General features: G+C 47.1%; 1 protein-coding gene across 1 annotated transcript; it reads right to left on the reverse strand.

Annotated features, from left to right (window-relative positions):
* Positions 1-2,750: 2,750 nt before the first annotated feature.
* CHCHD4 (coiled-coil-helix-coiled-coil-helix domain containing 4) lies at positions 2,751-16,960 on the reverse strand. The gene is made up of 3 exons (XM_028101546.2): positions 16,769-16,960; positions 9,616-9,714; positions 2,751-3,874 (listed from the first exon to the last, which is right to left on the reverse strand). Exons 1-3 carry the CDS (start codon positions 16,788-16,790, stop codon positions 3,570-3,572), a joined length of 426 nt encoding a protein of 141 aa, XP_027957347.1. The 5' UTR covers positions 16,791-16,960; the 3' UTR covers positions 2,751-3,569.
* Positions 16,961-16,974: the final 14 nt, after the last annotated feature.

Genomic DNA, 16,974 nt, shown 5'->3' on the forward strand with positions numbered 1-16,974 from the left:
CCCCTCCCCCGCCGTCTATCCTCCCGAATATCGCCTCGGATTCACTTCTCCGCACGTCCTACCTTCCAGTAAGTGGTCGCTTCTCTGTTCAGATAGTTGTTGCTACTCTCCTGTTCGATCTCCTGTTGAGTTCGTAGGTGTTCAGAATGGTTTGATCCCTATTCAGCTGAATTCCTGAGACCAGACGAAATCCAGGTCTCCTACTCCTCCGCCATCTTGCCTATAGTCCTCACCCTGGCAACTTCTAATCTGCTTTCTGTTGCTTTGGATTTGGCTATTCTAGCAATTTCATATAAATGGAATCACACAGTATGTGACCTTTTGTGTCTGGCTTCTTTCACTTGGCATGTTGTTGAAGTTTATTCAACTTGTAGTATGTATCAGTACTGGATTCCTTCTTATGGCTGAATATATTCCACTATATGTATATATCACAATTTGCTTATCCATTTATCTACTGATGGATATTTAGGTAGTTTCCACTTTTGATTACAGTAAAGAGTGCTGCTATGAACATTAATGAACAAGTGACTCAATACCCATTTTCAATTTGGGGGGAATGTACCTAAGGAAATTGTGGGATAATATGCTCATTCTGTGTTTAACTTTTTGAAGAAACTCCAAGGTTCCTACGTTTCCATATGCTTACCAACACTTATTTTCATGTTTGGTTTTTTTAAAATAATAGCCATCCTAATGGGTGTGAAGTGGTTATCTCATTGTGATTTTGATTTGCATTTCCCTAATGACCAATGATGTTGAGCACCTTTCCGTGTTGGCCATTTACGTATCTTTACACCTTTCCGTGTTGGCCATTTACGTATCTTTAGAGAAATATCTATAGGGCCATTATTTTGGACAGCAGTAATTTGGCTCTGAGCCTCCACTGACTTGAGGTAATGAGGAGTGGTTAAACATTCTTGCTTAGCATATTCTTTTTAACTATCCATTATGGAAAATTTCAAACAGATATGAAATTAGAGTGATTCAATTAATAGTTCATAGATACCCCTTGTAGTATAAGCCCTGACAATGTTGGGTTTTCTTTCTTTTTTTGTAAGGTAAGTGCCTGGTTGAAGCTTTGATTGCCTAGCCATCCACTTCAAAGATGGCAGTCTCGAATACACACATTGCCAGCCACCACCATAAGGAGCCAGGCTGTACTCCCCTCTGCCCCAGGCTTAGTTTTAGGGATCCTAGTTGGTTTCTATAACTGACCATTTAGGCCACTTGTTTTTTCTCTTCCAGCACTTTAAATTCCCACTCTTAGGTTTTAAATTCACCAATAAAATGTGAGCCCATGAAACCCTAGGCCCCACCCTCAACCCCGACAAAAGCATAACCCCAGGCCTGCTCACTCACTCTCTTTCTTCTCCCCAACTTTCCCCCCAACCTGTGTGGCACATATAATTTCAGGTCCTGTAGGTAATAAACTTTTTTTTTTTCCCCCAGTTTCCTGATGGTTACTGCTACAGGGGATCTTGTAAACATATAATAAGAATGATAAGGGCTGGTCCAGCCACAACACCGGTTATTGATAGGCTGCACCCAGCACCGAACAGCCCTACTCTGTCTTCTTAATGCCCGATTTTGACAAACTATGCGCTGTTTTTCTCCCCTTTGGTTGATTAGAGGAAAAAGTCTGTCTACTTATATCACACTAACAAGTAATTTCTACAATTACTATTCTGGGCCTATAGCAGCTCTTGAAAGTTATGTGTGAAATTATCTAATGCATGTGACTTTTCTTTGGTTCTTCCAGGTGAATGAGAAGGCTTTTATTTTTATATAAGGGCTACTTCCTAATAGTTTGGGCTATTAAAATGTTATTTTAATAACATTTATGGCTTACCAAAATGTTAAGTTAAAATCTGTATGATCATAGAACTTACTGAGAACAAAAATGAACAGAACAATGTTCTGCTAAGAAGCCTGGCTGATATGCTGCACTGGCCTGCATCGCAAAATAACAAAACACAGAAAACACTGTGTGTAGGTAGCTGGTGCAAATCACTGTGATTCTGAGTCACAGAAGCTCTTCTGAGAGCTTCCATCTTGCTCTCTCACTTGCTCTCACAGAAGCCGCCTGCCATGTTATGAGCTGCCCTAAGCAGAGGCCTATGTGACCAGGAACTGAGGGAGGATTCTGGCAGATAGGCAGTGAGGAACTGAGGCCCTCAGCCCAAGCACCCACAAGGAACTGGATCTTGCCCCAAACTACCTGAGTGATTTTGGGAGGCCTGTCAAGCTTTGAGATGATCACAACCCTGGCCGACACCTCCAACACAGCCTCATGAGACTCCGAGCCATGGACCCAGGTAAGCTGTGCCCAGACCCCTGACCAACAGAAACTGTGAAATAATAAATGTTTGTTTCAAGCTGCTAAGTTTTAAGGTAATTTTTTACATGGGAATAGATAATACACCAGGGACAAACGAGGTATTACTACACCCTGGCCTGAAATTTGTCTTGCAGTTGCTTTGGGCTAGTTACTTAACCTGTGAGGGCTGCAGTTCCTTATCTTCAAGATGGGAAGAGCCTTCCCAGCCTCACAAATTAACTGTGGTATCTGTATGAAGGATCTGCTCATTGACAAAAACAACTGGCTTGCTAGGAATTCAACAGAAAATTTTAAGACTCAAACCAGCTTACCAGTATCTTCAAGGAGGAATTTTAGGGAATTTTTCATATTTCTATTTCCTTATATCAAAAATATTTGTAATTAGTAAAAACACAGGACACACTCAACATCAGGTAAAAATCACATTTTCCTTTAATTGACTACTTAATTCACACCATTTCTTCTCTTGGCTGCTACTTTGGTAACAATTAGGTCCCCACCTCTCAAGAACATTGCATCTAAACGGGCTGACACAGAGCCAGTGTGAACACAGGCCCCAAACCAGGGCTTTTGGAATAACGAGAACAGCAAAACCAGCCTTTCTCTTCACTCGGAAAGGGATTTTGAATTAGAGGGTCTAAAGCTCCAATTTCCAAACACAGAAAACCTGGAGCTCAACGTAAAAATGGAAACCAAATGCATCAGAAATGAAATATAGTACCTTCCTCATATACTCAAGGTCAAGATAGTTCTTGAGAAATAAGTATCTGATCAGCTGGCTTCTTGTGTTAGGAATGGCCCCACTCCAGCATTTTGAAAGAAAGCTGTTTTTGTTTCTATTTCATTTCCCAAAGGGGTATAAAAATCTAAAAGGGATATAATCAATCAGAATAAATCAGCTCACTCACAAGACAGTCCCAAATAATGATTGGTGGTTGCTGAGCATAGTCAGCACATTATTTCAAAGTGGCAAAATTCAGGGTAATCTGAGAAGAGAATTCAAAAGTAACAGCTACATTTGCTGATAGGTTTATGTGAGACACACATACATCTTTTCCAGTGTGTATTCAAAGGACCAAGATCCCTGATCATCAAAATAAGTTATTTTGTACATTATAGTGCACAGAACAGAGGAACACTTTCTCGGAGAATGACCAAAAGGCATTTTGCAAAAGGTTCATATCACTCTGAAGCAGAAGGACTGGAGCCCAGTGCCTTGTGGCCTTTATTAGCTTGACCCCTCCTCTTCTTTGGTTGCAGTGGCCTCAGTGGCAGCTGCCTCTTCTAAACGTTCTGCTGGCTTCTTCTCTTCCTCTTCCTCTTCCTCATCCTCCTGGGGATAGAGGTCGGGATATTTCTGCATGCATTCCTGCATGGCCCGGAACTGGTCTACACAGTCTGACCCCTTGACATCCTCTGTGCTATAGTGGAAGCAGGAAAAGGCTGACTTGAACTGTTCCCCACAGGGGCCACTGGCCATTCCCCCAAGGCACGGGCAGTTCCAGTTAATGTCTCCATTTGGCAGGATCAATCCTAGAACGGGAAAATGGGCAAGGAAAATGTGAGACAGAATCTCGAAGGTTTCTGAAAAAGCAAAACCAAGTCCAGTCCTTGAAAGATACTTGGGAGGTACAGAACTGCTGCCTGGTAGGCCCTTGCCTACCTCTCAATTTGGATTGGGTTCAAATGCCTGTGCAAACACAGCGTCCCTTGGCTTGGCTGGAGAGAAGCCACCAATGCCAACTTTCTACCCTGATCTATATTTTCAGCCACCTCCCATGGCTCTGGCTGTGTGCTCCAAGAGCTAAATACTGGAAACCATTTAATCCAAAGAAGAAACCATCATTGGGTTGGTTAGCAAGAAGCTTTTTCAACGCCCCAACACTTTAAGGAGCTGAGGTATTGATCTCCTTTCGCTCTCTGCTCTGCTCCCATTCAAATGATCAGGACCAGACCACACTCTGCCTCCAAAAAAGGCACCTTGCCCCCTCAAGCCCCTCTGGCTCTGCAACTGCTCTCAGAAGCTCAGCTCAGTGTGAGGACTGGTAAAGAGGAGGCTGAGCCTTCTGCACTGACGGGAAGATATCCAAGACATGTTGTATAAGGAAAAAGCTAGTGGCACACCAGATGGTGTGGTTCTAGTCTTGTAACGGTGAGAAAACCTAGAGGGATGTTAACCATACTAACCCAACGGCTAAACAGCATGTGTGTTTCAGGGAGGAGTGCAACTACAGACTGACATTCAGTTGCAATATTCTATAGGCCCCCTTACTTTTGAATTTTACATTTTCTTGTCTTTGAACCTTATTCACATCTAAATAGTATTTCCTGGTTTTCTAAAATGCTTTCAAGATGATGACTTCATTTCCAGCTTTGTAACAGACAGGGAAATACGATTCATACAGAAGTTTCTCACATGAGTCTTTCATAGGACCGGGAGCACTCTGTAAGACTCTAAAATGCCCAGTGAAATTATACAATTTTTCACTCTAACCAAGTACCCAGCGGTGGCACTCTGAGTTAGTGTCCAAAGTCCTAGGCCTACGCTGAACCCCATCTCTTCATTCTAGCCCAGGAAACTTCAACGATCAAAAGATCTGCTACTGCAGTTCCTTACTTGTAAAATGGGCTAACAGTGGAGATGTCAATGGATACTGCACCCCGAGCAGGTAGTTCACCACTAGACCATCAATAGCTGCTGGGCACACTCTCAAGTACCACACTATCTGTGGTAAAACACATAATCCTTTTTGACAACCTTCTTCAATACGTACTACAAATCCCAGTTTGCACAGGAGATTTTGTGGTTCAGTGGGGTCCAAGTCAGGACTACAGCCAGGGCCCAAAGGATTCCCAGAGCCCAAGCTGTCTCCCCCCACATCTCACCACCTCTCCCTACACAGGCCAGCATGGTGCTGGAAACCTACAGATACACCTCAGAGATATTGTGGGTTGGGTTCCAGACACCACAATAAAGCTAGTATCGCATAAAGCACATCAAATTACTTTCTTGTTTCCCGGTGCATATGAAAGCTATGTTTGCACCACAGTGAATTCAGTGAATAGCATTATGTATAAAAACAACATGCATATATTAATTGAAAATACTTTATTGCTAAATAATGCTAACCATCATCTGAGCTTTCAGTGAGTTATACATTTTTGCTGGCAGAAGGTCTTGCCTTGATGCTGATGGCTGCTGACTGATGAAGGTTGTGGTTGCAGCAATTTCTTAAAATAAGACAACAATGAAATTGCTGCATCAATGGACTCTTCCTTTCACAAATAATTTCTCTGTAGCATGTGATGCTGTTTGATAGCATTTTACCCCGAGCAGAACTTCTTTCAAATTGAAATCAATCCTCTCAAACCATGCCACTGCTTTATGTCATATTCTTTAGTTGTCATTTCAACAATCTTCACAGCATCTCCACCAGATGTAGATTCCATCTCAAGAAACCACGTTCTTTGCTCATCAATCAGAAGCGACTTCTCACCTGATAAAGTTTTTTTAACTGAAATATAATTAACATACAGCGCTATATTAGTTTCAGGTGTATAATATATAATTCTATACCCTTCTCAGTGCTCATCAAGGTAAGTGTGCTCTTAATCACTCTCACCCGTTTCACTCCTCCCCCGGCAACCATCAGTTAAAGCTTGATCAGGAGATCGAGGCAGTTCAGTCACGTCTTCAGGCTCCACTTCTAATCCTAGTTCTCTTGCTACTTCCACCACATCTGCAGTTACTTGCTCCCCTCAAGTCTGGAACTCCTTAAAGTCCTCCACAAGGCTTGGAATCTGCTTCTTCCAAATTCCTGTTCATGGTGATATTTTGACCTCTTCCCATGAATCACAAATGTTTTTTTTTAAAGATTTTATTTATTTATTTGAGAGAGAGAATGAGAGAGAGAGAGAGAGAGAGAGCACATGAGAGGGGGGAGGGGCAGAGGGAGAAGCAGACTCCCTGCTGAGCAGGGAGCCCGATGCGGGACTCGATCCAGGGACTCCAGGATCATGACCTGAGCCGAAGGCAGTCGCTTAACCAACTAAGCCACCCAGGCGCCCCGAATCACAAATGTTCTTAATGACATCTAGAATGGTAAATCCTTTCCAGAAGGTTTTCAATTGACTGTGCCCAGATCCACCAGAGGAATCACTATCCATGACAGCTATATAGCTTTATGAAATGTATTTCTTAAACAGCAAGACTTGAAATCAAAGTGACTCCTTGATCCATGGAATGCAGAATGATGTTGTGTTAGCAGGCATGAAAACAATCTTGTACATCTCCACCAATGTTCTTGGATGACCAGGTGCACTGTCACAGAGCAGTAATAATTTGAAAGGAATCTTTCTTTTCTGAGCAGTAGGTCTCAACAGTGGGCTTAAAATATTCAGTAAACCACACTGTAAATAGATGTGCTGTCATCCAGGCCCATCCTCAGGGCCCTAAGATTTTTGGAATGGTAAGTGAGCACTGGCTTCAACTTCAAGTCACCAGCTGCATTAGCCTCTAATAAGAAAGTCAGTTTGTCCTTTGAAGCTTCAAAAGAAGGCATTGATTTCTATCTCTGAAAGTCCTAGATGGCATCTTCTTCCACTAGAAGGCTGTTTCATCTGCACTGAAAATCTGTTGTTTAGTGTAACCACCTTCATTAACGATCTCAGCGCGATCTCCTGGGTAACGTGCTGCAGCTTCTACATCAACACTTGCTGCTTCCCTTTGCTCTTTTATGTTATGGAGACGGCTTCTTTCCTCCACCTCAAGAACCACCTCTGCTAGCTTCACACTTCTCTTCTGCAGCTTGCTCACCTCTCTCCGCCTTCTCAGAATTACGGAGAGTTAGGGCCTTGCTCCCCATTAGGCTCTGGCTAAGGGAATGTTGTGGCTGGTGTTCTCTTCTCTCCAGACCACTACAGCCTTCTCCATATCAGCATTCAGGTTGTTACACTTTCTTACCATTTGTGTGTTCACTGGAGTAGCACTTTTCATTTCCTTCAAGAACTTTTCCTTTGCGTTCACAACTTGGCTAACTGTTCGGTGCAAGAGGCCTAGCTTTCAGCCCATCTTGGCTTTTGACAGGCCTTCCTCACTAAGCTCGATGACTTCTTAACTTTTGATGTGGCATGAGAGGCTGCAAACTTTCCCTTTCACTTGAACACTTAGAGGCCACTGTCGGGTTACTAACTGGCCTAATCTCAGTATTGTCGTGTCAGGGAATGGGGAGACCCAAGGAGAGGGAGAGAGACAAGGAAGAGCCAGTCGGTGGAGCAGTCAGAACACACATTTATCGATTAAATTCCTCATCTTACATGGCTTATGGCACCCGAGAAACAGTTACAACAGTAACATCAAAGATCACCAATCACAGATCACCATAACATATACAATAACAAAAAAGTTTGACATACTGCAAGAATGACCAAAATGTGACAGAGAGACATGAAGTGAACAAATGCTGTTGAAAAAATGGCACCAACAGACTTGCTTCAAGCACGGTCGCCACAAACCTTCAATTTGTAAAAAGCGTGGTATCTGCAAAGTGCAATAAAACCAGGCCTGTATACAAATGCTGCCCTCAGAAGGCTCAAGACCAGGAAACCTGCACAGCCAATTTCCAAATGAAATAGTAGTACCAACTTTTTAAAATAACAGCCCAGGTCTGCAGGAAGTCTATGCTTCCTTATTTCTCAGGGGAAGGCATGCTAGAATGAGGTAGCTCCTCCCAGAGGGCGCTTTGGGAGCCAATTTGCATTTCAAGGACAAAATGTAAACACACACAGATGTCAACATTTTAAAATTAGGCTCAGACGCAGCAGGTTGGGAACAAACAATCAAAACCCTGCAGTTCTAGTCCCTGCCACTTTCTTGGCCAGTCCTCACCTCCTCCTGGACCCCCAGTTTTCCCCCAGACCGGTGATCTTTAAGGCCCTCCCCAGTCTTTTTGAGTGGATGAAAATTACTCCTGCCACCTTTCTAATGGCACTCTAAGCCGCAACAAATGCTATCTTAGCCACAGAGCTGGGGTGCTTGGATGCAGGCGGCTGGCATGAATTGGTGGCCTACTTAGTCTGCTGAGTGATTCTGCCATTGAGAGCTCAGAACCTGGGTCCCACAGCTCTCTGTTGTATATGCTTCTGGGTACAATCATTCACTATAAGGGGCTGCAAAGGCAAATACCTCTATGTCCAAGCAGATCTATTATAAATGACAGAAGCAGGTAGGACAGAAAACAAGAGGGATGATAAGGCCTGGCAGGAACTGAAGGCGAATGCACAGGCTCAGCAGAGACACATTCAATTTTAAAACGCCACAAGACAAACAAAATCCGGCCTGATTTGTTCTGTAGGCCCCACAAAATGTGCTTAACTAATATGGACCTCAAGAGAGGCAGAACACTGGCGACTTGTTTTTCTTCGCCAGAGTGCTGATTCAAGATTACTCCCATAGCTGCCTTTCTCGTAGAAGACCTGTGCCTCCCACCATTTCCAACGGAGTGCTCTCAACACGCAGCCTGGACTTGACTCTCACCCCCTGGAGCATTAAGACGTTCTCCCTGAGAACATACGCTTCAATTAGCATCTGAAAAATTCCAGTCGGGAGCCTACACTCCATGGGCTGCTGCTGCAAACTCTTTCGACCACATTCACCACCAGTCAGCACTGGAAGGGTTGCTAATCATCATCACGGGTGTCAGAAATGGCTTTAGATTGGTCAACTGAGTACTGTTTACGATACGGACTGTTTATAAATCCTGCACACACACACTGGTCAGTCTTACACACACCAGGGAAGTTCCAGTGAGCCCAGCAGTCTAGAGCCTTTGGAATGGCATCCAGGCCCAAAAGACCACTGACCATTAATAAGTTGTATGCAACAGTTCTGACTAGGTGAGCTGGATCCTGCCACTGGAAAATTGTCCCTCAATCTCGAGTGAGCTTTTTGTGCAGGATCCTTGCCCGCCTGCCATGCTGGAATCCATGGCCACCCCCCAACCCTGGCCTAAACCTTCATCATCGGGAAGCATCCAACCAACTCAGTCCGTGTAAAACTTAGACAGAAGACTTCAATTCAGGAGAAACTTAGGTTCTGGCCCAATAGCCAGGGGAGTGCATCAGCATGAGGGCTAGAAAGCACTGTCCTTGGAGACAGTCCATGGCTGGGAAGGACACCTGAAAACCCAACCTTGGCCAGGACAAAATGGGAAAACTATTATGGACATTTTCCCCAGGAAGGGTCCGTGCGTCCCTGGGAGGACCATGTCACTTACCGTGCTCCTCATACGGATCGTTGGGATCGTCAGCCACCAGCTCTGCATTGCTTGGAGTTTCATGGTCTTCTTTGGTCACAAATATGATTCGATCCTTCCCTAGTGTTTGGAGAATAGAGAAAGAAACATTTTACTCAAGAGCAGCCAAACAGCCCCAAACCCAAAGAAACCACAAAAAGCTAAAAAAAAATAAAAAAATAAAAAATAAAAATAAATTTAAAAAATTAAAAAAAAAAAGAAACCACAGAAAGCAAGTTTTAAGACTGTTCTATGCAAAACCCCAAAGCGAGGTGACCATCAAACTGCCCTTCCTGGGTTCTTTCACTGAGTCTGTGTGTGGTCTAGCAGCCACTTGTACTGAGTGCCTACAACTGGAACAAAAACTCCACCAAGGTCATGGGTAAGGAAGAAGATGCCGTAGGCACCCTCAAGGTAAGAGACAAAATGCCTGATCCAATGAAATGCAGCTGCTTTAGCCCCAGATTTGCTGATAACAGAGTTGTGCAACAAATTCTTCCTTCTTCCCATCAAGAAAGGGGCAGTCTCATCTCAGAACTCCCATGGTGCTCGGACTGTCCCCATTATGTCCCATCAACCTATGAAGGCCTCATCAACCTGCCGCCGTCTCCCCTCCTCCTCAGGCCCAGCAGGGAGCTGCAAGCTGTCAGCCTTCAGACAACTCTAGTGGAATGAAGAAGACTCACTAGGGCCTCAGAGTGCCTGCCGCTGGGCACCCCGCTCCACTCCACTAGGGCTCCAGTGCATGTGCGCAGGGAAGGGGTGGAAGGGACAGGAAAAAGGCATGCAGGAAAAGACTTGCTTCTAGCCCTGTAAGGGTTTACCCACAGCATTCAGAATGCAGATGAAGTCTGAGGAGACTGAGAACTCTGACAAGAAGAGAGGGCAGTGATGTGGGTGCCTGGCCAGCAGCCCACCAAAGCCCACTCGGCTGATGTAGCCACCGAAGTGTGTCCGAGAAGATGCCCTGTGCAAAAATATCCCAGTCACCTGCCTGAAAGGCTGGGCACACAGGTGGTCTGAGAGTGCCCACAATCAAGACTCCCTCTGGCCTCTTGGCCCCAAATCGTGGCCAGAAAGAAGGGGTCATGGTGGTAGGGAACATTACGGAGGTTCCCCATGGCCCCCAAGGCCTGGGGAGATTTCCCGACACGTGGAATGACTGGGCGGGGCGGGAGGCGGATTTTTATGAAGTGCTGATGTTATCAACTTCTGTAACAATCTGCAGTTATGTTTTAGAACAATCACCCAACCTAAACATGATAGGCTGAGTGTTAGGGTCAGGACTGAGGCCCTGCAAGGACCAGCATCAGGAAGCCAGCTCTTCATGTGAACCTCGATCAGGCCAGAGCCCCTGGCCGTATGTGCCTGGCTGCCAGAGGGTCCTGAGCCTCCAGGCTGGTGGGAGCCAAATGCATGCTGTGTGAGGAGAAGCTCCTCATGGGAGGCTGCATAGGCACAGGAACGGGAATCAGTGTTGACTGAACTGGTATGAGTGTCATCCGAGGCTTTTTACACAATAGAAAACCAAGCCCAGAGAGAGTGGTTACTCAAAGTCAACAAGCTGGAAAGGGCAAGGCAGGCACCTCTGCTATCCGACACCCTCCCGGCTCTCTCCCCTACACCTTACAGCTGTCCACACATCTCACCTTCCTAGAACCTGTGGCCATCAGCTAACCACAGTCTGTCTGATATTCCTGTTGTGGTTGGGAGCACTTTGTCTTCAGCACCCCACACACTGCATGTCATCAGTTTCCCCTGCTGTTCCTGGAGGGCAGACTGAGGCCGGCCCCTCTCTGGGTCCCGCGTGTCAGCTAGCCCCTGCCATCCCATCACCACCCTGAGAGGAGCCAGCAGGAGCCCCATTCTACGGTGGTAAGCCTAGGGCTACGGGAAGTGGATGTACCTGAGCCCACACCAGGCTGGAATTTGAACCCAGCTCTGTGTGTTTCCAAAGGCCACGCTGTGGAGATCCTTTAGCCAGACCCACACTGCCCCACCCCCACCCCCAGGACACACAAGAATAAAAACAATAGCTAACACTGGGTACTTAGCATGACTCAGACACTGTCCTGAGAGCTTTGTGTGCTTGCAGCAGGAATAAATGTTTTGTACAATAAGCCCCAAGAAGCTGAGAATCAAGAGAATGTTTGCTAAGTGAATGAACAGGAGCTTTCTTCTAAGCTCCTGGGTAGCCACGCGGTGAAGGGCAAGGACAAATGCAACAAACCTACTGACTACCCATTCTCACCCAGGAGATGTGGGACAATGGGACCTCATCTGGAAGGGCATGGGAAGTGCCTTCTCCAGGTCGCATCCCCACTGGCCCTCGGGCAGGGCCTTCATCAGAGGCCTGCAGTGAGTCAGCTACAATGGGGGCAGAGGCTGGGCCTGCTGAAGTTTGGCTCTCTGGGAGCTGCTGGCATTTTCGCTGATTATCTCAGTTCTTTTCCCTTTACACTTAGGAAAGTTCCATCACAGGCTTGTTAAGAGAAACCAAAGAAAAAGGTTTGGGCCCACACCAAGCTGGAGTATTTACGGAAGAGGCTTGAGGAAAGTACAGGGGCTAAAAGCAGAGCAACACCTCCAGAGAAGACAGTTCAGGGGACAGAGGGAAGGCACCCTTCTCATGCCTCCACAGGGTCTCCCACATGGGGTAACGAACAGTAAGGACAGCCGACCCTTGGCATGCTCGCGGACTGGGCCTCCAGTCCACCCGTGGTTCGGCCGTCCTGTGACCAGCTCCTTCCTGCCTGTCAAACTAGCTCTCTCTCCGTGTGCTGAAATGCAGTCCTGTCCCTGACCGTGAACTCCACGGTTGGGTTCCTCAATTCCTCTGTCCGGCCAAGGCCACACAGCTGGTAAGTGTACAAGAAGCTAAGGCCCGTCTGCCTGCTATTCGCACCAAAGCACGATGCAGCCCCTCTGGGTCCTTGACTGAGGTTTGGTGTCCTTGTCGGCACCCACGTTCTGTCATTACACAAGCAAAAATAGCTTCATCTGGACCATCCTTCGGATCCAAGAGCCTGAGAGCAAAGTCCTGGATCTTGCTGCTCCTTGCCTCTTCTACCAGTCATTTTACTTGGTGGATGTTTACTTACACATTTTAAATTAGCTTGAAGTTTATCGATACCTTTAGTTGATTATGGTGACTTCACCTAAGTCTTAGAGGCTTCGCTGACAGAAATGAAGTGTGGGGCGAACAGTCCCGCTGAGCTGGCTGGCAGAGAAAGTAAGGATTCCAAGCCTCCCTGAGTGGCACTTTTCCTACCCTGGATAGGTGTCTTTGTCCATTCAGGCTGCTATAACAAAATACCACCACTGAGGTAGTTCAAAAACAACAGAAAGTTACTGCTCACAGTTCTGGAGGCTGCAAGTCTAAGATCAAGGCCCCAGTATGGTCACCTTCTGGTGAGGGCCCCTTCCTGGGTCACAGCAGCTGCCTTCTCGTTGTGTCCTCACAGGGTGGAAGGGGCTAGAGATCTCTCCGGGGCTTCTTTTATAAGGGCATTCATCCCAAACATGAAAGCTCCACCCTCATTCCCTAAGGACCTCCCAAAGGCCCCTTCTAATACTATCACCCTTGGAGGTTTGGATTTCAACCTATGAAACTGGGGGGACACATTCGTACCAGAAAACTGCAGGAAGAAGATCCCCTGGGTGATCTGACTGTGGTTTCTAAGCAGGGATGTATCTTTGCATCCCCAATCCTGGTTTCCAGATGGAGCTCCTTTTGTTTCATGGACAAATAACATTAAGGGCTAGAAACCATCTGTAGAAAGAACAGAAGCACAGCTCTAAGGCTGAGACGGAAGACCCGCTTCGGGAGGTCTGGCTCAGTGGCATCGGTATCACAGAGTTTTAGGCCTGGGGTTCAAATGTGAGCATAAGCACGGAACAGCTGTGATCTCAGGCACCTTCTCGTCCCCCGGCAGCTCAGCCTCTCTTCCTCCCATGGTCAGGGCAAGAATCATGAGACTTTGCTTAAACAAAAGAGGTGAAATGAGTTTCTGCTCTCACCTGAAATCCCACTCGAACGACAGTAATTTTTTTAAAAGGCATTAAATGACAAGGATAAAAGGGCCAAAAAAAGAGACAACGACAGGCTAGAGAGGTCAGGATAGTTTGGGAAGTGGGCAAGCTGAGAGCGAGTGCTTTCTGACTTAACACAAAGTTGAACCCAAAGTCACAAGGAGGGGAAGTCAGCTAGAAGAAAATCCATCCTCACCCTAGTACCCCGGTAAGGGCCAGGAATCAGGGGCCCCAGGGCCCACTCCGAAAGCAGGACTTAAGGGAAAAACTGAGAACAGGAAGTCTGATTAAACAGTTGGATACCAAGACACCCCCAATTCATCCTTTTTACTCTCTGTACAGCCATCCTTGATTCCTTTCTCTCAACCTCCATCATCAAATCTGGTTGGCTCTACCTTCACATACAGCCAGAAAGATCTGCACCCCTCACCCCCTCACCGCCAAGATCCCATCTCCCACTACTCGCTCCCTCCATTCCCACACCTCGTTGCCTTTGCTAGACACACTGGGGGCACACCTACCTCTAGGCCTGGGCCCAGGCTGTCCTCACTTCCGGGAGCACCCTCCAGATATCCCCACAGCCACCCTCTCCCTGCTTTCATACCTCCTGCTCAGATGCCGCCTTCTCCGACCATTCCCCATCTCCCTTGGCCTGCCTTTTCTCCAAAGCACTTTTCCTCACCTAACATATTATGTATTTGCTTACTCCCTGTTTCCCCCACTGAAGTATGAGCTCTTCTAGGGCAAGGATTTGTCTATTCCATTCATTGTAGTATCCCCAGAACATAGAACAGTGTCCAGAACATGGTGGGTAATCAATATTTGTTGAACAAATGAAAGGAGAAACCAAACTGAAGACCTCAGGAGAAAGCAGGAAGACAGAATGATTCTTACCATTAAGTAGATTACAAACAAAATAAAACAAAACAAAACAACCTTGGATAAGTGGTCTCATTTCCCCCAGAAAGAGGAATAGAACATGCACGGGATCTGTACATGTCAAAATCTTCAGCAGATCCAACCCAGATGGAGAGCCCATCTCTTCCCCAAAGCCATGAAGCAGATGATGTCACCTGTACTCACCAGCCCCTGCTCAGGGGCTGGTACACCACACGTGTTCAATAAATGTTTGTTGAGGAACTGGAGAAGGCAGACAGCAACAGAAAAGAGGGAAGTAAAGAAAGGATTAGTGTGGCACTAATACAGAAAGTGTGGGTGGTCTAAGGCCAGGGAGTGAGGCTGAGTCCACGCCGTGGAACACTTGGATATCAAAACTTTTAACCTGAAATCTGGGTGGTGGTGGGGGGGGAACCCCTGAAGTAAATTTGCTCAGGCAAGTGACTCACTCAGAACCCAGAATGAAGAGCCAGCCATGGGAAGAGCTGGGGCACAGAGGTACCAGGCAAAGGAACAACTAAGACACCAGTGTAGCTCAACAGTGACGGGGTAGTTAGAAGTCAGGCTGGAGCCAGATCATGCAGGGGCTTTCAATTCTCATCCCCAAACTAAGAGAGAGATCTTTGACCCAGGAAAAGATGAAGATCCATGTTTTGGGTGGCAGAATGGAAAATGCCTTTCCTTCCCAAAGAACCTGTGATTCCTAGATATCCTCACGGGCAAGGAGAGGCCCTTATTCATCTGGCACAGCCTCATTATACCGAAAAAGCTCAAAATTATTTGCTAAATGAAGTAAATCAGAAACCCAGAGAAAGAAAATTAAAAACAAGAGACCTACTAACAAAATAGTGAGGGCAGAGGACTTTTGTTCATGGCACAATTATTAATCAATAAAAAGAGTACCCAGGAGAGACATCAGTGAGTATTATGGCTTTATGACCCAGGAAAGGAGTGGTTCTATTAGGAGAATGAGGTACTGGGGGAAAGGCTTGATATTTTAGATTGAGATTGAGCTGTTCTTCTAATCGGATGTATGACCTTGGGTAGGTCATCCCCTTCTCTGGTCTTCGGATTCCCTGAATTAAACTGAGGGAATCAGACTGACTAGTCACCAAAGAATCTGAGTGAGCTCCAACTCTCTTTGTAGTTTTACATTCTCATGTGTCCACCATAATTGCCAGGCACAGAGAAGATGCCCGTGAGTATCTGCTGAATGAATGAAAACCATTTTACAAGAGTGGAAACTGGGGCCTGGAAGGGTTAGGTGACAGCTCAGGGACAAAAAGCTAGTTAGTGCCAGTGTGTGGGGAGGCCCTGGGACTCCAGCCAAGAGACTCCTGGGTTCCTCAGTAGAGGTGAGAACAGATGAAGCAGAGGAGATAGGCAGAGGAGATGGGCACTTTGTTGGAAAGGTCGGGGGAGGGGCGGTCCTAGCAGAGAGCTCCCTGGAATCCAGGGGGCACCAGACTGAAAGGTGCAGTTTCTGTGATCAGACTGATGAAGCTTGAACCCCAGCTCCAGGATACAAGTACTTGACCCAGTGGTCAAGTACTTGCCTTAGGCCAAGTCACCTCTGTGTTTTAACGTCCACTCTTCGGTAAAATGTGGGTAACAGAGCCTCACTTATAATTCTAAAAATCGCTGCGAGATCAATGAAAAAAGCCATATAAAGACTCTTGAACAGTGTCTGGTACGGTGGTAGGGGCTCAGTAAATGTCCACGTGGGTGGCACTTTTACCACTCCAGCACAGCCCCTAACCCGAGTGGCAACTTTTCAGGAGGGACAGTTGAAAGGTGCGTACAAATGGACACGGGTGGTGGGTGGTAAGAGCGATAGTAAAAACAATAAATTCCCAATTACGAGCCAAAGGAAGCGTGCTCAGCACTTCCCGTGCCCCCTTGGCCTAGTTTATGAAATCTCCCACGTGCTGGTCCTTCTGAGGTCCGGGTTCGAGTCTCACAGTGACCTTGGACCAGCCTCGTTCCTCCCAGTCTCGGTTTTCTCATCCGCAAAACGGAGGTGGCGACCCCACCGCTCAGCCCTCCCAAGGATCCCGAAGAGGGTACCCCGGGCCGCGCCTCGAGTCTCCCGCGCCTGCAGTGGGGTCGCGGGGCGCCGGGGCCTGCGTGGCCGCGGGGGTGGCAAAATCGCTTGGCCCCTGCAGGCCCTCGTAGGCCGGTCTCCATGGCAGCCCGCCCTGCCTACCTTCCTGCCGGCAGTAGGCCATGGCTGCAGCCCCGGCGCTCAGACCTTGCAGCGATAGGGGTGGCGGCGGCACAGGCAGCGGCGGGCTCACGCTGTGACCTCTTCTCAGGCAGGGCTGGCGGCTCCGAGGCCCACGCGGACCCGCCCCCTCTAGGCCTGCCCGCCGCGCGCCTGCTTCTGCGCCCTCCCAACCCTACCCCGGCCCC

The sequence above is a fragment of the Eumetopias jubatus genome, unplaced genomic scaffold (assembly GCF_037043125.1).
Source record: "Eumetopias jubatus isolate StellerSeaLion01/CBP00866 unplaced genomic scaffold, mEumJub1_p1.0 scaffold_1, whole genome shotgun sequence".
NCBI classification, from domain to species: domain Eukaryota; kingdom Metazoa; phylum Chordata; class Mammalia; order Carnivora; family Otariidae; genus Eumetopias; species Eumetopias jubatus.

What these genes read in the sequence shown, in the direction of transcription:
- CHCHD4 (XM_028101546.2), bottom strand. Translation starts at nt 16,790, where the DNA reads ATGGCCTACTGCCGGCAGGAAG. An exon ending in GGCCTACTGCCGGCAGGAAG is followed by an intron (nt 9,715 to 16,768) that starts GTAGGCAGGGCG and finishes TCCAAACACTAG; the next exon opens with GGAAGGATCGAATCATATTT. An exon ending in CGATCCGTATGAGGAGCACG is followed by an intron (nt 3,875 to 9,615) that starts GTAAGTGACATG and finishes TTCCCGTTCTAG; the next exon opens with GATTGATCCTGCCAAATGGA.